The 23,885-nt window shown below is 43.1% G+C and overlaps 1 protein-coding gene across 1 annotated transcript in view; it reads right to left on the reverse strand.

Moving 5' to 3' along the window:
* LOC120562509 (complement C3-like) overlaps positions 1-23,885 on the reverse strand; it is a 45,991-nt gene that overhangs the window by 17,143 nt on the left and 4,963 nt on the right. Inside the window, exons 9-20 of the mRNA XM_039806216.1 lie at positions 22,400-22,517; positions 21,169-21,284; positions 20,114-20,260; positions 19,642-19,741; positions 9,843-9,937; positions 9,536-9,727; positions 8,489-8,644; positions 8,083-8,212; positions 1,248-1,316; positions 866-1,063; positions 632-749; positions 472-560 (exon numbers count right to left, since the gene is read on the reverse strand). Of these exons, the coding sequence (XP_039662150.1) occupies positions 472-560; positions 632-749; positions 866-1,063; positions 1,248-1,316; positions 8,083-8,212; positions 8,489-8,644; positions 9,536-9,727; positions 9,843-9,937; positions 19,642-19,741; positions 20,114-20,260; positions 21,169-21,284; positions 22,400-22,517 (1,528 nt within the window). The remainder of the gene's footprint in view (positions 1-471; positions 561-631; positions 750-865; positions 1,064-1,247; positions 1,317-8,082; positions 8,213-8,488; positions 8,645-9,535; positions 9,728-9,842; positions 9,938-19,641; positions 19,742-20,113; positions 20,261-21,168; positions 21,285-22,399; positions 22,518-23,885) is intronic.

A 23,885-nucleotide genomic window follows, 5' to 3' on the forward strand; every position in this document is an offset into this window, starting at 1 on the left:
TGGCGTCATTCATAGCTCAGTCCATTATTCGTCTATATCTTATATATACAATATATCTTATATATCTATATCTTTGTTTGCTGCGATATTTTGATATTGATATAAATTATATCAATATATATATATATATATATATATATTTGCTATAATTTGGGTTTCTTTCAACCAAAAAAACAACGTGGATGGTTCCATACAACTAGTTTTGTAAATTTCCTTGAATTTGGGTGTTTTATTTTTATGGCATTTGAAAAAAAAAAAAGATAAAAAACGTTGAAAAAAGTGACAAAAACATCGGGGGAAAAGTGACAAAAGTGTCGAAAAAAGACAACCAAAACGATGACCAAAAAGTTTTAATTTTAAATTTTGACCTAGAAAAAGAAAAAGTTGCTTGTTGGTTGATGGAAGACAAAACAAGGGTTAAGGATAGCAGCACAACTAAAGCACGAGAGCTTTTAGTCACTGACTCCTCACCGTGAGTTCTTGACAGACTAATGCCAGTGAACTGCCAGGTTGTTATTGAGTCTTGCAAAGGACATTTTTTCGTCAGTGATGTGGTGTCACTGAAATAAAGAAAAGTGTTAACAGTAAAAGTAAAAGTGTAGTGTTTGTGTCTATATTCCAGTTGACTCACCAGTCTGGTGTTTGTCTATGACAAGCAGGCAGAATGACATCTGACCACAGCCAACTTTCAGGGAACTTGGTGCGAGAAACGATGTTATCGCTGTCGATGTAATTGTCCTCCATCCCAGCTAAAGTAAAGTGTCATTAAAAATGTTACAGTTTTGACTATCTTCTAACTATCAGTATAACCAAATAACCACCCAGGGCTCCCCTCCAACCCCCATCCCTGGTCCCTGTGTCTTACTGCGAGCCAGTATGAGGCTATCGATCTTCCTCTCAGCTTGCTGGGTTTCCATCTCCTTGCAGCAGTGCAGGAAGGCTGCGACACAGGCTTCACCATCACTGATGTACTCTGCTCGCCTCTCACAGGTGTAGGAGAGGGGGGTGTTCCTCATGCCATCCAAACAACACTCTCGTTGGAGTTGGTCTTGATATTGACTCACTGGGAAGAAAGAGGGTTGTGGAGGAATGACAGTGGAAGAAGTAGTACATAAAGTAAAAGAAAAATGGTGAATTGGAAAGCTTTACAAACATGTCAAACTCCAAACATTGTGGAGAGCCTAAAGTCTGTGACAGAAGATGAATGAAGATGTGGTTATTGGGTAGTGTAGAGCTGTGGTTCTTACCTAAGCTGGTTGTGACGTCCATTATAGTAGTGGCTCGTTTCCTTCTGCTAGGAGCCGGACATTTTAATTCTGGAAACGCATCACAGACAAGGTCTTTAACAGAACCCAACAAGGTTGAAACTAGACTTGATTTTTGCATGGTATGGATGTATATAAAACTCCTACAATCAGTGAGGTCCTTTATCTGGTCACACCAAGCGGAAACCTCCGGTGCTGAAAAATTTGAATTAATTCCGTCAATGCGGAAGTGCCAGAAACGGCAGTTCATCGAGTGGCCACTTGAGGCTGGCTCTAAAGGGATTCAATCCCCTTAGCCCCCATGTTAAAATGCACAACTTTACAGCATAATTTTACATTTTACATTTAACACTTTTTTAGGCTTAAAGTTCTGCATTGGGCATTCTGCTTTGAGTGACAGGTGGGCTGCCTACTTTGAGCTTCTTTTTGGCTCTTCAGAAACTTATGGGTGATGTCCCGTTGACTATGTTCATATTTTATACAGTCTATGCGTTAGACATATGTATGGTGTGGGGGTGAGAAAATGGATCTACAAGTGCACTTTTTATTTGTTGAAATGTTAAAACATCAATCAAAAACTATTTGATTATTATTTCAGTTACCCCTAGTGTAGATTTGCATTGCCAAACCTTCCTCCTAAGCTCTGTGGAGGAGGGTTTAGCTGGTCCACACAGCATTCCTGGACGGGAGAAAAACGTGCTCTGGTTTATTGGCATTTCTTTAAACCAATCACAATCTTCTTGGGCAGCGCTAAGCGGCGGACTCAATGACAGAGTAAGGATACCACCAGCGGCGACACCCAGACATCCCAGAAGGGGATCTCTTTGGCGGGCAATGTTTCCCGACTCGGGGGGACGTCAACATCATGACAGCTGCCATATGGCACAGGGATGCACTGTCGCAGCTGGACTGTGCGATCTCCTACCCCGCAGTGATAAACCAATGGCTGTTGCCCTGGCCGCTGAACGGGATCGCTTGGAGAGGTTAGGGTGTCTCGTTGCGCTACTTAGGCAACAGCTCCACCCTGTGGTTAAATCAGGTATGTTGATCTGTGATAGCAGAGCCCACTGTGTGAGCCACTATACTGTGTGTGAATACACTGATCATAAGTCACAGTATGACTAGTGGCCTTATTCATTCAGCGTGTTAGGTTTGACGGCGGTCCGCTTTCCAGCGCTGGTGTGTGGAGACAGGCACATTTGTTGCTGCATTTTTCCTCATGCCAAAAGACCGTGGAGATAGATGGGTTTTGCACATCCCTTAATGAAGCATTTGTTGAAGGGGATCAGACGACAGAAACCTGTTGTGCGTTCTCTAGCACCTTTATGGGATTTAATCCCAGTGCTTTGGGCTCGGGGACATCAGCTAGGAGAGTGAGTGACTTATGCGCCCTGTCTGTCTCACTGTCCTGCTTTTCTATTAGAGAGGACGGGGTCCTGCTTTTCTATTAGAAAGGACGGGAACGCCTACTTCACAGCCAAATCCTTAATTCATGCTGGAAGTCAAAACAAACTATTTTCGGCCGAGAATTTCTTAACGTGATGGTTTCTTCCTTCCGCCTCATAACAGAGAAAAGGAACAAGCGTCTCAGTGCGCGTGTTATCTCAGTATGTTTTACACACGGCAGACATCAGGCGGAGCAGCTGTTTGTTCACTATATAATACTCTTTCGAAACAGCGGCTGTCTCCCCGGCTGTGTGAGGTTACCATCCACGCTTTTCGTGTAAAAGGAGTGGCATCTGGGCACACTCCACGAGAGCATTATCAGCACCCACTGCCCTCCTCAGAGGTATAGCAATGGCTGACATCTGTGCAACGGCATCTTGGGCATCTCCGTGCCTTTTTTCATCCACTTTCATTGCGCGATGTGTCTCCCTGATTAACTTGGTCTTATCCGCACTTAACGGCATTTGATAAGCTATAAGATCTGGTATGCCATGTTGCCATCCTCCTGCACCAGAGTACCCATGAGGAATGTGCTTTGCATTAATTCATGATGATTTTAATCTAAATTATGGAGCACCTTCAGAATCCATGCTGCAGGGCCTCACAATGTTAAGCAGGCCAGGCATTGTGGTAGCCTATTATTAATTAATTTTGTTACATAAAAAAACCTGTACAGTGTGAGAAGAAAGAGGACCTAGTCTATGCTATCTGCTTGTGGATTTTGGTGTCGCAGGTGGCTTCGCCCTTAACCCAAAAGCCACAGCTCTTAGAGGGCAAAGCCTATACGAAATACAACAATAGTTACGAATTATGACTCCAGATTCTATGAGTATAGGCTTCGCCCTCTAAGATCCGGGCCATCTGCTCCACCAACATTGGCTGAAGAAGAGAGGCCCGTGCAGGGCACAAAGGCGCGAAAAAAATCTTCATGACTGCACATGCGTGAGGGATAAACCCAATAGTAACAGCTCTTAGAGGGCGAAGCCTATACTCATAGAATCTGGAGTTACAATACGTAACTATCGATAGTCTAGCAGGCTGTCTGGATTTATCCTGCAGAGATCTGAGAAGCAGTTAACGATAGTCCTCAGAAATACACTGGAGGTTAGAAAGCCAACACAAAATACAGCTGAATTAGGGACATCCGGCGGAATTTCTGGCGGCACCTGAGCAATCCCGGAAATGAAACGTTGTCGATATAGACTACCACAAGTGGTATTTCCATCCATCCATCCATCCATCTTCGTCCGCTTATCCGGTTGGTCGGTCGCGGGAGCAGCTCCCACAGGGGGACCCAAACTTCCCTTTCCCGAAGCAACATTAACCAGCTCCAACTGGGGGATCGCGGCGTTCCCAGGCCAGGTTGGAGATATAATCCCTCCACCTAGTCCTGGGTTTCCCCGAGGCCTCCTCCCAGCTGGGCGTGCCTGGAACACCTCCCTAGGGGAGGCGCCCAGGGGGCATCCTTACCAGATGCCCGAACCACCTCAACTGGCTCCTTTCGACGCAAAGGAGCAGCGGCTCTCGAGCTCCTCACGGATGACTGAGCTTCTCACCCTATCTCTAAGGGGAGACGCCAGCCACCCTCCTGAGGAAACCCATTTCGGCCGCTTGTACCCTGGATCTCGTTCTTTCGGTCATGACCCAGCCTTCATGACCATAGGTGAGGGTAGGGCAAAACTTGACGGTAGATCGAGAGCTTTGCCTTCTGGCTCAGCTCTCTTTTCGTCACAACGGTGCGATAGATGGAATGTAATACCGCGCCACTCGCCGATTCTCCGACCAATCTCCGGCTCCATTGTCCCCTCACTTTCGCGAACAAAACCCCAAGGTACTTGAACTCCTTCACTTGGGGTAAAGGACTCATTCCCTACCTGGAGAAGGCATTCCATCGGTTTCTTGCTGAGAACCATGGCCTCCGATTTAGAGGTGCTGATCCTCATCCCAACCGCTTCACACTTCGGCTGCGAACCGATCCAGTGAGTGCTGAAGGTCGCCGACGATGATGCCATCAGGACCACATCATCTGCAAAAAGCAGCGATGAGATCCCCAGCCCACCGAACTGCAACCCCTCCCAACCCGACTACGCCTCGATATCCTGTCCATAAATGTTACAAACAGGATTGGTGACAAAGCGCAGCCCTGGCGGAGGCCAACCCTCACCTGAAACGAGTCCGACTTACTGCGAGAACCCGGACACAGCTCTCACTTTGGTGGTACAGAGATTGGATGGCCCTGAGTAGAGACCCCCTCACCCCATACTCCCGCAGCACCTCCCACAGTATCTCCCGGGGGACCCGGTCATCTTCTCCTTCAAATCCACAAAACACATGTAGACCGGTTGGGCATACTCCCAGGCCCCCTCCAGGATCCGCCAAAGAGTGAAGAGAGCTGGTCCGTTGTTCCACGACCAGGACGGAATCCGCATTGTTCCTCCTCAACCTGAGGTTGACTATCGGCCGAACCCTCCTTTCCAGCACCTTGGGTAGACTTTACCAGGGAGGCTGAGAAGTGTGATACCCCTGTAATTGGCACACACCCTCTGGTCCCCCTTTTTAAAAAGGGGAACCACCACCCCAGTCTGCCACTCCTTTGGCACTGTTCCAGACTTCCACGCAATGTTGAAGAGACGTGTCAACCAGGACAGCCCCTCCACACCCAGAGCCTTGAGCATTTCTGGACGGATCTCATCAATCCCCGGGGCTTTGCCACTGTGGAGTTGTTTGACTACATCAGTGACTTCCGCCGGGAAATCGACGACAATCCCCGTCATCCTCCAGCTCTGCCTCTAACATAGAGGGCATTAATTAGTCGGATTCAGGAGTTCCACAAAATGCTCCTTCCACCGCCCTATTACCTCCTCAGTTGAGGTCAACAGTGTCCCATCCTTACTGTACACAGCTTGGATGGTTCCCGCTCCCCCTCCTGAGGTGGCGAACAGTTTTCCAGAAGCACTTTGGTGCCGACCGAAAGTCCTTCTCCATGTCTTTTCCAAACTTCTCCCACCCCCCGCTGCTTTGCCTCTTTCACGGCAGAGGCTGCAGCCCCGCCGCGCCGGGGCCCGCCGGTTTCCTACAACTGCCTCCGGAGTCCTCTGGGATAACATATCCCGGAAAGACTCCTTCTTCAGTCGGACGGCTTCCTTGACCACCGGTGTCCACCACGGTGTTCGTAGGTTACCGCCCCTTGAGGCACCTAAGACCCTAAGACCACAGCTCCTCGCCGCAGCTTCAGCAATGGAAACTTTGAACATTGTCCACTTGGGTTCAATGCCCCCAGCCTCCACAGGGATGCACGAAAAGCTCTTCCGGAGGTGCGAGTTGAAAGTCCGTTGGACAGGGGCCTCCTCCAGACGTTCCCAATTTACCCGCACTACAACGTTTGGGCTTACCAGGTCTGTCCAGAGTCTTCCCCCACCCCCTGACCCAACTCACCACCAGATGGTGATCGGTTGACAGCTCCACTCAAGGTCTCTAAGAAGGCCGAATACTCCGAACTCCTGTTTGGTGCATATGCACAAACAACAGTCAGAGTTTTCCCCCCCACAACCCGCAGGCGTAGGGAGGCGACCCTCTCGTCCACCGGGGTAAACTCAACGTAGGCGGCGCTCAGCCGGGGGGCTTGTTAGTATCCCCACCCCGCCCGGCGCCGCACACCCTGAGCAACTCCGGAGAAGAAAGAGTCCAACCCTATCCAGAATACGGTTCCAGAACCGAGACTGTGCGTAGAGGTAAGCCCCACCAGATCTAACCGGTAGCGCTCCACCTCCCGCACCAGTTCCGGCTCCTTCCCCCACAGAGAGGTGACATTCCACGTCCCCAGAGCCAGCGTCTGCTGCCCGGGTCTGGTCCGTCGAGGCCCCTGACCTTCACTGCCACCCATGTGGCAGCGCACCCGACCCCAGCGGTTCCTCCCACAGGTGGTGGGCCCATGGGCTGGAGAGATGGGAGCCACGTAGCTTGTTCGGGCTGTGCCCGGCCGGGCTCCGTGGCAAACCCGGCCATCAGGCGCTCGCCGACGAGCCCGCCGTCTGGGCCTGGCTCCAGACGGGGGCCCCGGGCTTCCTCCGGGCAGGGTCACTCCATTTCTACCTTGTTTTTCCATTGGGGTTTTTGAACCATTCTTTGTCTGGCCCCTCACCTGAGACCACTTTGCCTTGGGAGACCCTACCAGGAGCACAAAGCTCCAGACAACACAGCCCTCAGGTTCAAAGAGACACACAAACCTCTCCACCACGATAAGGTGATGGTTCACGGAGACAAGTGGTATTTGTCAGACAGTTTTGGTTTTATGTGCCCAAAGTTTAAGATATCTGTTGCTGAGATTCTGGCTAGACAGCTACGACTGTTTTCACAAACAATGTCTCTGAAACATCTGCATGTCCAGATACCAAAAAAGGGGAATAAGAAATATAATGTAATTTAGTTGAAAAGACCCTTTAAGATGCAGTTCTTCTACTGTCCAATAGATCAGTCATTCCCAAACTGTGGTCTGCAGACCACTAGTGGTCCGTGAGGGTACTACAGGTGGTCCGTGGAAAAGCAAAATAAAATATCAAATAATAGTTTTTTAATCTTTATTTCACCAGAAAATTAGAATAAGAATATGTATATTGATTCAATTCAATATATGAATATTCAATTCAAATTAAATTGTCATGTTATTGTGTGATAACCAAAATAGGCTAGTATACTAACCCTCTAACCCACTCGGCACTAACCCTAAAATCGCCAAAGGTTTTGAAATTTTGACTATATTCAAGTGTTCTTATTACTGTTTAGATTTTATACTCCATTGCTATAGAAATAAGCCTGTGCTTTAAACAAACCTGATTATGCCCTTGGGCCCTTGACTAAATAAAAAAATTAAATATGTGGCAGCCATTGTGTGCAGTAAACTTTCTTTTAACAAACCTGTTGTACTGATGCGATGACCAGTTATAGTTTTAGTGCTAGGAGGCCTATTAAGAGGTGCGGATTAATTCAGGCAGGACTGTGTTTAGACATATTTTATGAGGTGGTTTGCGAAAATTCAAATTGTGGTCCATCCATCCATCCATCCATCGTCAACCACTTATCCCGCGCACAGGGTCGTGGGGGGGCTGGAGCCAATCCCAGCATACGTCGGGCGAAAGGCGGGGTACACCCTGGACAGGTCGCCAGTCCATCGCAGGGCCAAATTGTGGTCCACACTCACAAAAAGTTTGAGTGCACTACATGCTTACTCCCAAAAAAAAAAAGCACTTTACTTATGGCCATGAATAAAGGTCTATGTGCCTGCTTCTCTTTATTATACTAGGTATTTCATTGGTACAACATTAAGGCCTAAAGAGGGCTATGTTCAGGAAAGGGGAAAGTAAAATATTGTCACCTCGTCTGTAGGGAGTTCCAGAAGCTGTGTTGGACTCAAACATCAGCCCAGCATCGTAGAACACACCCATACCATCCTTCCCTCCACCTGGTGTGCAGCCTGTGTCGTACTTCTCTACAGTATCCCACACCTGAGCAGGGTGGAGGTCATTCACGGACACAAATACAAACAATCAAGGCTTACAGGATATAAATTAAACAGAAATACTGTATCTGTAACATATAGGACAGTTCTGATATGGCACGAGCTACACCTAATCACACAATTTATTTGCTGGATATTTCTTTAGCCAAAAGTTAACAAACTTGTAAGTCAACATTTGTGTAATTTATCAAGCACTTTTAAATGAAAACCCCTTTCAAATATATATATATTTTTAAAGGTAAATATAAAATAAAGAAATGACCTTTTTCTGGGTGAGACGGTGCTTGTTGTTTAGGACGTAGACGCCTTTGTCAACTGCCACCAGTCCCACTATGGCCCCTGGGTCTCCAGTGACCTTCAGACCAAAACTCCTGCGAGGCTCATAGGATGCAGCGGATGTCAATGGCTCCAGTCTCAACTAAATGTGAAAAGGGAGGTCAATAAATTGTCAACACGGTCTCACGGCAGTTCGTGAAATGGTAACGTTATTTTTAATCTATTTATTCATGTACACGGACATGAATATCTTGTTTATTTTGTGGTGGTCAGCACATAATTAGAACCATCTATACAAAGGTTGGGTTTAGGAAAACAAAGAACGCGGAAAGGACATGAAACACACCGGGACACGATCTGCGGTCTCTGGGGGACGCGCAAAAACAGGTCCTGTATTGTTTGACCCATCCACCACCCTGACCAACCTCCCTACGCGGATTTTCGGCCTTTCATACTACTCGCTACCGTAGTCGTGATGTGATCACAAAAGATGCCTCCTACTGAAATACATTAGTTTAAATATCGTCCTCATCAACACAAAATAAACGAGAGAATTGTGTCCATGTACACAAATCAATAGATTAAAAAACGTCACCGTTTCATGAGCTGCCGTGAGACTGGGTTGAAATGGGACATACAGTTTTGTTTTTGTTAAAGCAATTACATAAATGAAAAAAATTAAATAAAATGGTGTGTCCGAGAAATGTCAAATAACTTCATGAATTTGTGTGTGGGTCTCTTGTTTGCCCTCCTAAAGTCTGCTACATCCAGTGACGGACTGGCCATCTGGAATTTGGGCAAATGCCAGAAGGGCCGCTGCCCTATGGACCCCTATGGACCACTACTGATTTGTCTTTGTTTCATTTTATTTTATGCATGCAGCCAAAAATATTCAAGATTGTACTGTGGTGGGATGGGTGGAAAGATTCACTCCAAGCTAGCTATTGACAAAAATAGGGCTGTCTGTTGCACATGCCAGGGCCATTTTTTGATCCCAGTCCGTCACTGGCTACATCTGTGTTGTGTGTCTCACCGAGCCCATGCAGGAGTCCTTTACATCCACCCAAAGAGAGTCTGATACCACTTCATTGCCATTTGTGTGGTAGTAGGCTATGATGCGGAATGATGGCAGCATGTTTTTGGTAATGGGAACATTCAGAGAAATCAGAGTTTGACCTGTGTTCTTGTAACGTCCATTATTCACCAGCTGACCTCTGCTCAGGATCTAGGGACACATATTTGAATATCAGTTCTTATTAAACATGTATAGACTACACAGGCTGTGGGATGCAACAAAAAGAGTTGTATATGCACACATGCAGGTGTAAAACATCTCTCACCAGGTATGTGATGTCATTATTTTGTTTTTCTCGTATGTTGAGGACGAGGCTGAATTTCAGGTTGTCTCCTAATTTCAGCTCAAGTGAATCCACACCTGCAAATGTAACATTTGTGAACCAAATTGCCTCTTGGGGACATTAAAGACATTTCAACTTCAACTTCAACTTCATTTTATTTTCATTTTAAAGAGTCGAGTGAGTGATGAATGAAGAGTCAATAAACAGATAATCTAGTGGACTAGTTAGTGAAGTAGATCAGTTATAACACAATGTATATGAATAGACAGTCTAGATAAATGCTAAGGTGTAGTGAAGAGTCAATTTACAGTCAGTACAAATTGTGGTCTAGGTAGTGATGTACATCAGTAATAACACAGTATACAAGAGTAGACAGATTATATGAATGCTGAAATGTAGTAAAGAGTCAATTTAGTCTATATGGCTAGTGCAGATCATGGTCTAGATAGCAAAGTAGATCAATAAATGTGCAAAAATTGTGTGACAACAAAGGTGGGAAGAAATAATTGTTACAAGGGCATACAAGGGCAGGTAAATAGTGCAAATTAGCGTAAACAGATATGAAAGTGCAATGCAGGTGAAGATGTGCATCAGTGCAACTATGCAATGGGGCATGACAGAGATACTGGAAGGAGTGGTGGCCAAAGGAGGTGTGGGCTTTCGGAGTGACCAAGGAGATGTAACTGCTTGAGCGAAGGCTGCGGGTGGGTAAAGCTATAGTGACCAGTGAGTGTACGTACAGCAGGGCTTTGCCTAGCAAGGATTTGTAAATGAGTTGATACCAGCGAGTCAGGCGTTGAGTGTGTAGCAAGGGCCAGCCAACTAATGCATAGAGGTTGCAATGGTCGGTGTTATAAGGGGCTCTGGTCACAAAACGTATGGCACTGTGCAACATCCAGTTTTTTCAGAAGAGAGCTTGAGGCAGTTCTGTATATGATATCACTGAAATCTAGAATTGGTAAAATTGTCATTTTCACCAAAGCGAGTTTGGCAGCAAGATTGAAGGAGGCACTGTTGCAGAACAGAATACTGATCCTAGACTTAACTTATTTTGAAGTAGGGATGCACCGAACCCAGATTTTTTGGGTTTGGCCGAACACCGAACCCACTGGTTAAGATTCTGCCAAACCCCGAAATCTACTCCTGAAATCTACTCCCATCCTCTACTCCCATCTTTTATTTTATTTCTAATATTTTATTTTTAATTTAATACATACTGTATACTGTGTACGTATACTTATACCTTACTTATATTGTTTATATTCTATTTAGAGAATGTGTGACATGCACCAACAACACAAAAAGAAATTCCTTGTATGTGTTAAAAACGTACTTGGCAATAAAGCTTTTCTGATTCTGATTCTGATCCTCAGTCCATTAACACAGTAAACACAATGAAGTAAACAACATCCACAGCCTCTAAAATAGTTAAATGTAACAACTTAATGTTGAATTCACAAACGCTTTCCACATCGTAGGAAAGCACATCGCTATCGCAAATTTCCGCTAACCAGTGTATGATGAAGGCATGTTGGGTGGGTGAAATTAGAAAGCTAAAGTTTGCTAAGGAGCAGCAGCCGGCCGTTCGGTTGCTCTGCTCCCACTGTAGGAAGACTCATTTGCCAAGAGAACAGCTGACAGCCTGGGAGTGTCACTGTCTGGTTAACACAAGTTTTTAGCTGTAACTGTCCTTCCTTACCTGAAGTTGCTGCATTTTGCTGCTGTCTATAGATTCCTTCATGCACAACTCAGACGCAAATGTCTTAAGAGAGGCGATGCTGTTTATTGTTTAGGATCCTTGCCACCACGAGACAAATTGGGATTGCAAATTGAACATGTGGCTCTACTTGAATGGCCTTCTTTTGACTGAAAGTACTGCCAAACAACTCACAAGTTCCATTTTCACTTTCTCACAGCCTGCTGCATTGAACGCTCCACCTAACGCGCCATCATTACGTCGACCAGCGTAGCGCGCGTAATGCAAGCATAACTCTAAAAGAATAATAATAATAATAACTAAAAGAGTATATAAGTAACAAGAGCATTCAGTCCAAGATGGTGGAGCTGCAGCTCGGTCATGGGTGCGTTTGTAGCAATGGAACGTTATCTTGTTACTTCTTTACTCTTTGACAAGAGCAGAAAATCAAAACAACATTCGCCTCTTTTTCTCGAGTTTCGCCTCTCGTTACTGCTCTTTGTTACCGTTCGGTGGAAAAAAATTCTAAGGTTCGACAGTACCCGAACTCCATCAAAAAGCCCAATATTCGGCCGAACCCGAACCCGAATACTGGGTTCGGTGCATCCCTAGTTTGAATGTGATATATGTGTTGCTGGATGAAGAGGGACCTGTCCTTGTACACTGCCACATTTTCTAATTCCAACCCATTGAGTGTGATCATGCTAATCGGATAGGCAGGGGTGGTTGGTTTTGCTAGAGTTTTGTAATAATTGGAGGTTTCGGAAGGAGTGCTGAATAGCATTGAAGCTCTCCTGGAGGTTTGATAGCATAGTATCCAATGAGGGGCCGGATGTGTACAGGATGGTATCGTCTGCATAAAGGTGGTTTTGAGAGTTCCCAACAGCAAGAGTCACATCATTGATCTAAAGGATCACGCAAGGCAGTCGTAAGAGAACCCAATGTTGTTCAGTCTGTCACTAAAAATACAATGTTTTACAGAGTCAAAGGCATTGGATAGATCAATGTAGATGACTGCACAGTAATGCTTTTTGTCAATGGCGGCTGCGATGTCGTTTATGATCTTGAGGGTGGCTGTGGTACAGCCATGACCGGCACGGAATCCAGATTGTGTAGCGGAAAGGATACGGTGGAATTCAAGGTGGTTGGTAATCTGTTTATTGACCAAGATATCGAAGTCTTTTGATAGACAGGGTAAGATAGATATGGGTCTATAGCAGATTGGGTCAAGGGTGTCTCCACCTTTGAAATGAGGGATGACTGCGGCGGATTTTGATTCTCCGGGAATTTCTGCAGATGCAAGAGACAGGGTAAACAGTTTGGTAATGGGGGAAGCAATGACATTTGCAGATAATTTTAGGAAACTGGGGTTCAGGATGTCTAGCCCTGCTGATTTGTATGGGTCCAGATTTTGAAACTCCCTAAACACATCAGCTGTCAGGATTGGAGTAAAGGAGATGCGATAAATTTCATGTTAGTTTATCTTGGAAATGCAAGTTCCCCTGCTGCCTTGAAAATCGAAGTTCACTCAACTTGAGGACTGCCTTTGTTTCAACTTAAGTTAATGAGGTTGATGTAACTACAGTGTTCTAGTTTTCTAATAGTTGTTCTTTTGTTGATTTAACTTTTTATTACTTGGTTTAACTTCATACTTTAAGTCATAACAAATAATTTATTTTCTTTAATAATGCAAGAAACCTTCCTTTACTAGTATAACATATATACTTTTCTGCTTTATTACAACTCACAGTTTGAAGTTAAAACAACATAACCACATTAATAGCAGAGATAGCATGGGTGCTTAGATGCAGCCGCCCCCGGGGCCTGTGCAAAACAGGGGTCCCTCAAAAGCCGCTGATCTTGTGTCACTTCACATAAAAGGGCCTTGAAATGACACGCTGCAGATTAATGGATGAAGGAACCCTATTACTGCTCAAAAACTAACACTGCAATACTCCAGCTCTTCTTATCAAACGTAACAGTCACTTAACTCATGGTTACATGGTTACATCGTTGTGCTAGTGTAAACCAGCACAACAATGACAATTACCAGGTAACAAAAACACTACATTCTAAGCAGACACGTTTCATAAACGGAATTCATAAAGTTACTTTTGTATTTCAAACAAATTGCAAACTTTTCAGCAAATTTTAACACAACTCCATTTACCGCCTTGCATCATGGGAATTGACCAGCCAATGAACCAATTGCACCTGACTGCAGTACGCACATCGGGGTTGGGCTAAATGTGGGCGGAGCTAAATGTTTGACTTTTGAAAATAACTTTTCATTTCATTTTGAGAAGAGTGAAATTCACAATTCACAAGCCGTTGACAGGTACTCCCTCTGCCGGTGGCACCACTGCTTTCTTGTTTGCCACAACACGTGTCATATTTTAGTAGAAATTTGAAAAGGCTACATCACTTATCTGTGGTGTATAATTAGGGCCCGAGCACGAAAGTGCAAGGCCCCAACGGTGCCTTGCACTGAAAGTGCGAAGGAACCTATTGTTTTTCGTCAGATTATTATTATTTTTCAGAGTCCTTTGTTGCATTTTTGAGGGGGTTAGCATGCACGAAAACTCACAAAAATTTGCACACATATCACAACTGGTGAAAATTGCAAAGTTCTGTAGTGATTGGGCTTGGGCGTTGCCAGGGGGCTCCATAGCGCCCCCTAACGTGTGCCTTAAATTAGACAAAAGTAATAAGTTAATATACCAACTTTTGAGGGAACATAGATCTCATCTTGAAGTCTATGGTGCTATTTTTAGAAAAAAATTCAAAATTCTAATATTTCCGAAATCTTGGTTTTCGTGAAAAAATCTTCATTTTACGAACACGTTTGAGGACTTTAGGATGTACAAAAACTCTCAAAGTTTTGCAGCCATGTGCAGAATATTAAACTCTTTCATCTTAATTCACATTTAGGCCTGGGAGTGGTACGGTTGCTCTATAGCGCCCCCTAATTGGATTTAGCCCTTGGGCACATTTTTGACGGCCTCAATATATACGAAAACTCACAAAAATTGGCGCCAACATAAACACCTGGGAGCTTTGCCAGACTCTACAGCGATTTGGCTCATACCTGTAAACGGGCTCCATAGCGCCCCCTAAGGCGTGGAAGGCCTCAACTTGGACATAGGAATGGGAAACCTACTTTGTCTAACTACGCCTGGGCCGTTAGTCCGATCAGCACGAAAGCTTGTGTGACCGGATGAGGTTTTCCCCTCCCTCTTACCTGCACACAGGAGTGTGGATCAGCATACCTGGGGCTCATTCCGATTGATTGGGAGAGGCGGGGACATTATTTAAGCCTGTGTGTGTGGACTCGTTCTGTTTGTCTTCTCCTGCTGGGTGTCTGTGGAGACGTGTCCGGGTTGGCGTGCTTTACGTTTTTGCCGCTGCCCTAGGTCGTCAGTCTGCTGCGGTGTGGTAAGGGTAGTGGTGGGCAGATCGAGGCTTCGTGAAACAATGAAACAGTTGAAGCAAATGTGTCATATTGTGTCGAGGCTTCGAAACAATCTGACACCGTCTCAACGATGACACCTAGTGGTCACTGGCAGGTGTTGATCTGAAACAACCTTGATAACGAGCCATTAAAAAAATAAAAAATGTATTATTGTATTGTATAATTTTTCTAATATGTGAAGCTTGTAAGGCTTGCAGACTCCTCACTGTGCATAATGCTATTTTGGTCATAAAAAATGAATATTAATAAAAGAAATCAAGCCACAATGTCTCATTTTTATAGATTTTCATTCAATAATATTTATTTCTCTGCTGTGGAAGGACTTAGCCTACTTCGTGTTTTACAGATAATTTCTCCAGCCTTTGAAAAGATCCTCTCACAAGGGACACTTGTTGCTGGCATGCAAAGATATTTTTTAGCAAGGACATACAAATGAGGAAAGATTACTGCTCTCTCTTTCCAGTAAGTTAGGGGATCATGAGTTCTGGGCAAAAACGCATAGTTGTGGTATTTTTTCACTTCCACTGTGGCTTCAGCTGTAGCATTATGTATAATCTGGGTTTTACGGATACAATCATTAAAACGTTCCCATAAACTGTCCTGTCCTATCTATCTATCTATCTATCTATCTATCTATCTATCTATCTATCTATCTATCTATCTATCTATCTATCTATCTATCTATGTGTCACTGTATGTAGGTCTATACTCTGTCTGTCTCAGTGTATCAGTCAATGTGTAAATTTAAATGTAAGCCTAAATATAACTAAACAACTTGCACTATGAATGTCACTATATCACCAAATATTCGCTATCTCAAAATCAAACTCATCTCACAAAAACCCACGAGGTCAAGGTGCGTTGACTTCACTTTTATACTGATGTGCGATGTGTGTTCCCGACCCTGTCAATCAAACGCTGATTTGGCGGACCATGCCACCTGTTGAAACACTAGTGAAACACTCTGGTGTTTCATTTAGCCGTAGTCACGTGACATCAGTGTTTTGAATCGCGCTTCGGATCAGTGTTTCGAAACATCTGCGCTTCGGGATCTTGGCAAAGCTTCGGAACATCAGTTTCACTTCAGCCATCCCTAGGTAAGGGCACTTTTTCCATCTTTTGTGCCTTTCATTGTTCCGTGTCACCCTGCATGTGGCACTAATGTGCATTCTTTTATAGAGCTCACCCTGTCTGGTTGTGTCCCTGTGTGGGTGGATGTATGCCTGGGCTGCTGGCGTTGGGTGTCTCGGTAAGCTGCATGCCTCCCTCTTTCGACCCATTTGGGTGTTATCAAGATCTGACATAGGTCTTATTTGTTATAGTGTGGGCCACTGTGTGTGTGCGCGAGGTGGGTGCCTCCGCCGGGGTCTGAGGGTGGCCTGTCCTGTAATTCGGTAAGTTGCTGTGTTTGCCTGTTTGCTTTAAATTCATTGCGGTCCTGTTTTAATGGTGTTTCACAACACAGGTGGACCAGGCTGCAGCCTTATACATGCTGCTGTGGGGCTATCGTGGTGCCACGTTTAAGTAAAGGGCCAGTATCCCCCCGGCGCGTTCTTCCCCCATTGAAACTGTTCTGGATAACGGCAAAACTGTTTTTTTTGAGTCCGGTAAAAGTCTCCTGGACACTAACACAAAAATGGTCTGAACACATGTATAAAAGCAGTCTGGATATATTGTAAGCTATTAACTGTTGTATATATTGCATGTGGGTTTCTTTTTGTTTGTTTTTTTCTTATTTTGGTTGATTTGTTGTTTTCTTATTATGCATGTTTGATTGTTGATTTGAATTGTGTTTCTTGTTTATTTTTCTATTTCATCACTTACATTTTAACAGAAAGATTGCTATTTAAAATGTTTAATTAAATAAAAATTGTATATTTTTATATTTACTTTATTGTCTCTGACCCCTGATTCTGATGAACAAATCTGTGTGCTTTAAAGGTCTTGGGCCTATCCCAAGTGGCGTTGTGGGATATTTTTAGTTTTCTTGAGTGTCATAGGGCACTCGCTTTGCCACACTTGCATATAGACTCGGAGGACCCTCATGACAAAAAGTTATCAAAAGATTTTTGATAGCTAAAACAATGCGCACGTTATGGAGGACCAAGTTCCTGTAGGTGGGTGTCTAAACAGGAACGGTTGTATTTTAGCAAAAGTTATTCCGATTTACATGAAACTTAGAATGTGTGGTCTACATGTGATGTTGCATCTGCCAGTACCCCCCAATGCAAGAAGCGAGGGCCCGTCATCGCTGCTTGCAGCTTTAATTAATTTATTGTGTCCGTGCTTTAACTTTGCCGTGGAATATGACATGGAAATTCAACTCAAAAGCCAACTCTTTTTTTGTTGCAACACACACACACCCTTTTTTTTCAACTGATAACTTCACTTACATACCCAAGTTCAATCAACACATACATATCTGACTAAAATTAAAATGAGTTCAAAATCCACAACTTGTATAAGCTCGTTCAGTTAAAAATACGAAATAAGTGGACATAACTAAATGGGTCTGTAATATTTTACAGTGTAGCAGCAAGGTTTGTGGAGCAGTTTGTTCGGGGGCTGGCTGCCCGATGGAAAGCCTGACTGGCTTCAGCGAAATGCTTATTAAAGTTCTCTATTATCATAAACTTATTAGTGGTGATATTATTACCTAATTCCAGAGCTGTGGGCAGCTGGGAGGAGGTGTTCTTGTTCTCCATAGTTTTTACAATGTCCCAGAACTTTTTCAAATTGGCGCTGCAAGAAGCAAATTTAAGTTTCAAGTAGCGAGCCTCAGCTACTCGAACTGCCTGACTGTATCAGTTCCTGGCTTCTTTAAAGAGTTGCATGTCATGGGGGTTGCTTGAGGCTAATGCGGTTCGCCACAGGATGTTTTTATGTTGGTTGAGGGCATCAACTCTGGGAAGCAGGGGCTATATCTACTCTTGGCTCTAAACTTTTTAAATGGTGCATGCTTATTTAGGACAGATAGGAGATCAGTTTTGCATGACATCCAGGCATCCTCCACTGCCGGGATAAGGTTAATGTTCTCCCAAGCTACACGGTTCAGGTCAGTCAGGAAGGCTGACAACGTCTGACTGAGATGAGTGGTGGTCGTTTGACAGTGGACCCATTACGGATGCACGCAATCAGGCAATGGTCAATGAGATCCTGGTTTAAAACAGCTGGGGTGTATATACAGGGCAGGTTGGTCAGGACAATTTCTATGAGGGTGCCTTTGTTTATGAATTTGAGATTGTATCTCGTAGGCTAATTCATAATTTGTGTAAGGTTGAGGGCATCGAGCTTAGCAAGTTGAGTGGCTGGGGGGTTGAGGGTGTCCAGGGCAAAGCTTGGGGCTGAGGAGGGTCTGTAACAAGCAGCAACAGTGATAGCCTTATTTCTAGGGAGTTGAATATTTAGAACTATAAATTCAAATTGTTTGGACCTTGATAGAATGACAGAGCTCTGTAAGCTCTCTCTACCATATATTGCAACACCCCCCCCTTTGGCCTATCTTGACGGAAAATTTTGTAATTGGGGATTGCTATTTCTGAGTTATTAGTAGATTTCCTGAGCCAGGATTCAGACATGGCTAGAATATCAGGGTTGGCTGAATGAGTAAGAAGATGAAGGAGAGCAAAACCAGGATTATACGAGTCATAATTTTAGATGTAGGAAAACAAACAATCACACAGTGTTCAGAGCTTAGCTTGGGCCTGGCTAAGTATATGGACAGAAATACCGTGGTAGTCCGAGGAAAAACCCCAGTGAAAATAGCGAACGCTATTTGGGCGTTGTGGCTAACAATAGCTGGCTCTGCTGGTGGCTAACAGCAGCTGGCTAGCCAGCAGAGCGAGAGTGACAACAATAAATAATCCAGAGAGTGGCCGGAGGAGCAGCAAGAAAGTGACCGAGGTAGTCCAGTGAATAAAGATCAGTAATCCAGCCGACATTGTCTGGAGTATGAATGTTGTCCGTCCTGTTTGGGCTTGAGGACGGTGAAGCAGTAGCTAGATTAATTAACTGGCTAGCCAGAAAGTGAACAGTAGGAGCAGGAAAGATCCGAGGCCGGAGCCAGTAGATTCCTCGCCAGCCACAGATGAATACAGTGAGTCGAGCAGAACAGAATGCCAGGTGGAAGTTTGCACAGAACTGGAAGCAGGGATAGACAAGAGGAATAGACAAAAACAAAACTAGTAAGTCTGGTGATACAGCGGACAGAGTCCAGGGAAGATGTGATCCACCCAAGAACAAAGGGGAGCAGCTGCTAGGAGAAGCTAATGAGCTAGCTATCCAGCTGGAGCTCCGCGGTGCCGAGAAAAAATTGTAAAAAGTTAAGAAAGTGAATCGGTACCTCAAGGTACAACGGACGTTACATGTAGGGCAAACACAGCAATATGCCAGAAAAAGTTTGCTCGAAACAAAGACGAAAAGACACTATGTACAAATATAAACAAATATAAACACGGGACAGATACAAACACACGTCCGCACGCTATGCCATCTTGGATTGCTAGCTTCATGTTGTGATGAGTGTTAGACACTGAAAATATGTAGTGCATGGTGCATACTTTGCCAAAGCCACCAACTTTTTTTTCATAATCTGATGTTATTATGTCCCTTACCTATGTGGATGTAGTTGTTGCTTGGAGTGGTATATGGGAGAGCGACCATGGTGGCTGATGCTTGCCTTTCATTTGAAATACGATTATCCTTGGTCCTTGCCTGCAATTAACGACACACACACAGGTAAGCATTCACTATACAAACAGTTGAATAATGAATTCGTGAAAAGTCCAGAGTCTATTCCATCCTATCCTAACTTATCGTGGCTTTGCCTGACATAGCGTAGCCTAGCAATATAAAATTGCTAAATATAATGCGGGAAAAAACATAATAATGGCAATATGAAGTTCACTATTTCCACACAGTTAATTTGCAAGCATTTACAATATATATAATATATAATATAATAAGGAAGCTAAAAATCTGCATGGAGACACAGGTGAAAGCTTTCCTTGCTCTTCAAGTGAATATTTAAATTGTTGATTCATATAGGTTTAAGCTTCCATTTGCAAACCACATTTGTAGACTTACGGTGATCATCAGTGATGGTTGGCCCGCCACTGTATTGACGGAAAGCTTTGCCATGCCATTGGCTGCGGTAATGCCTTCCACCTTGCCGGGGTCGACCACCATGGCAACGCGCACTGCCGGAGTGCCGTCAGGATTCACAACTTCAACCTTTCATCAGAAACACAAACAGCTGAACAGTCAGAAAACGTGTAACTGTCTTATGTTGTTGTGTACACAGACACACACACACACACACACACACACACTCCTTCCCAACTGTAGGACCAACAGACTCAATAACTCCTTTGTCCCTCATGCCATCATACTCTACAACTCCTCACTCAGGGGGAGGAGGAAATAGGGTAAAGAGGACAGAACAGTACAGGAAAGAAGGGAAGGAGTGGTAGCCACTCACTCATTCACTGTGCAATTACTTAATAATCTACTCACATACATACCTAGACATTCTAACTGCTCTTAACTGCTAATTTATACTAATTTATTCACTGTAAAATAACACAATACCATACACAGTCCTATATATATATATATGTATCTTTATTTATCTGTAGTTAATTGTTTTTTTACTGTTTGCTTACTTCCCATATTTAGCTAAAAGTTTATTGTTATTGTTATTCTTATATTGTTTTTTCTATACTGTATTTTTTTATACCTCTTTATTTTCTATACAAGTGTTTTGTAAGCTGCTGAAAACTGCTACTGGAAATCTAATTTCCTTGCGGGAGTCATCCCAAAAGGATCAATAAAGAGAAGTCTAAATCTAAGTCTACACACTCACACACACAAACACACACACACACATACACACTACACAAGTATTATGTACGTATATAATATGTATTTTATGAAACTAAAAACAGATCAAAACATGTCTCTAGTCAATTACAATTATGTAAAGAACATTAATTAGCAGGCAACCTTCATATTTAGATGTCCTGCCATCTGTGTTTTCAAAGAGTAAATGTAATCAGTAATGACATTTTTTCAAGTACATCAAGTACAAATATAGCCATACTTTTGCTGGTAATTTATATAAATCTAAATAAGACCTTTACCGTAACATCGAAGGACATTCCTGGTTTGAAAAATGTTGGCGTTTTCTTAAAGGTGATAGTGTAAGGTGATGTAACAATCTGGATATTTCTCAACTCTGCCTCCACTATTTCACCACCTGTGAATGAATGCAGAAACATAAAACTGATTTTAAAGGAGAATTCCGGTCGATTTCAACACGTAGCTCTGTTGTTTTTTTAAACAATCCGTGCTGACTACACCGTGTTCTCCTCCTGCTAGCGTTAGCACCCAGGAGGCTGAAACAGGGCAAGTTTTAAACATGCTTTTAGCCTCTTAACATGTTGGAGGTGTCATTACAAGTGCCTAGCCATGTGAAGTGATTCCGTCCGAGTGAACACAATGAATCTGACTGCAGTAAATGTGAAAGAAATACATCAAAGTTGTGCTAATTCAGCTCTGTTTAGTTCTGGTGTTGAGATGGACAGATGAACGCTTCGGGACCATATACAAACTACAACACCGAAAAGAGATACAAAAATATTTTCAAAAATAAGCATATGCCTATTTTTGAAAATATTTTTGTATCTCTACTGTAGTACAACTAGCAGGAGACAAGTTATAATTGAGGTGAGTTTGGAGACAATACCTTATTTAATAATTAAATTAATAAATATTTTTTGTTTTATCTCTTTTCGGTTTTGTAGTTTGTAGACAGTCCTTAAGTCTTGCCATCTCAACACCAGAACTAAACAGAGCTGAATTAGCAAAACTTTGATGTATTTCTTTCACATCTACTGCAGTCAGATTCACTGTGTTCACTCAGAAGGAATCACTTCACATGGCTAGGCTCTTGTAATGACATCTCAAACTTAAATGTTAAAACATTAAAAACCTGCCCTGTTTCAGCCTCCTGGGTGCTAACGCTAGCAGGAGGATAACACGGTGTAGGCAGCACCGATTATTTTCATTTTTCTCTCTACTGACAGCACTCCAGATTTACAAACAACAGAGCTACGTGTTGAAATCCACCAGAATTCTCCCTTAACATCTGTTTACTTTCTTCTAGATTAAGTGATACAGAACAACTTATGTTGATATCTCTTCTTTTTGCGAAATTATTATTACTAATAATAATAATAATATTTTTTAGAATTATTATTAATAATAATTATAATAATAATAATTATAATAAACTGATAATACTGATATGTAATTTGACCCACACATGATCAAACATAGTGTACAAGCACAAACAAATGGTCTCTTTCTTACCGCTCTCCGTCAGCACACTGACAGCTACATATATGGAGCTCCCCACCAGTTTAGAGATGTTGTGAGTCTGTGTGATGTGCTCTCTCTTCAGTGTCACCTCTCCAATACCATTCGCTATCTAATGTAAAAATGCATTTTGAAATACAGTGATACAATGATACAGACATTGAACAGTTGGAGGCACTAAAGTGTAAATTCTTACCATATGTCAGCCTGGCATTATTCTCAACATCCTAAAAATTTTTTAAAAAGTAACTACATTTACATATTGTGAATCATTTTTTTAATCAAGAATCAATTTTGAATTGAATCTTGAGCCTAAAAATCGAGTTGCAGATTTCAATGATACCTCACACAAGACTCTACATCAAATGGGTCGTTATGGAAATGGATAATGCTTAGGGGGTGGGTCATACCATCACCAATCAAAAAGGAACTTTCTGTTGAGTTCTATGATACCTCACACATGACTCTACTTCAAACGGTTCAAAAGCCACAAAGGGGGCGTGACCTGGCTATGACCTGGACACTAAAAGGAAGTCCCTGTTTGCCCACAATGAAATTGCAAAGGCAATCAAACTGAATAATTTGTATATGTGTTTTAATACTGACAATGTCAAGGAATGTGCTGTAGTGTTGGAGAATGTAATTTGTAATGTTGAATTAGATAGAATTACAATTGAACCACACACTGTTATTAATGCCCTGATAACCTGTCTGCTTTTCTTTTAAAGCTTTTGCCGAAGAACTGTCACCAGCCTGGCATAAATTATTTCAGCTCTCTATAGACACATGTACAGTACCAAAACTCTGGAAAAGATCTATTATTATTCCAGAACCCAAAAAGGCATGTCCTCAGGAGAATAATGATTATCGGCCAGTGGCTAACAAATGTTAGATAAATACCAATTCGATTACACAAAAAATCGTAGTACAAGTGATGCTATATCAACAATAATGCATCTCACTCTGAAGCACCTTGAAAGTCCTGTTGCATATGCTAGACTACTTTTTGTCGATTTTAGTTAGTTGGTTAATTAACTCAATCCAGCCAGATATCATGCTTAGGAAATTAGTTCAGTTAAATGTAAATCCCTTTTTAATTAGTTGTCCATAGCACCAAGTTGCTGTGGACAAGTTTGTCAACTGGTGCGATTTACATCAACTTCACATTAACACAAGTAAAACTGTGGAAATATTGGTAGACCTCAGATCAGCTGGAGATCAGAGCCCTGTGGCCATTCATGGTTTTGACATCAAGCAGGTGTCCTCCTTTAAATATCTAGGAGTTCATATTGATAATGACCTAAGTTGGCGCACACATGTAACAAATGTCTGTGCCAGAACTCATCAGCGTCTTTTTTATGCAGACTTAGAGTGTTTGGGGTCTGTACAAATATCATGTTAATCTTCTATAGAACAACAATAGAGTCAATTCTTCAGTATGGTATATCCAGCTGGTTTGGAAATTTGACTTTGATTTTCA

Source organism: Perca fluviatilis, chromosome 7 (assembly GCF_010015445.1).
Source record: "Perca fluviatilis chromosome 7, GENO_Pfluv_1.0, whole genome shotgun sequence".
Classification (NCBI taxonomy): Eukaryota; Metazoa; Chordata; class Actinopteri; order Perciformes; family Percidae; genus Perca; species Perca fluviatilis.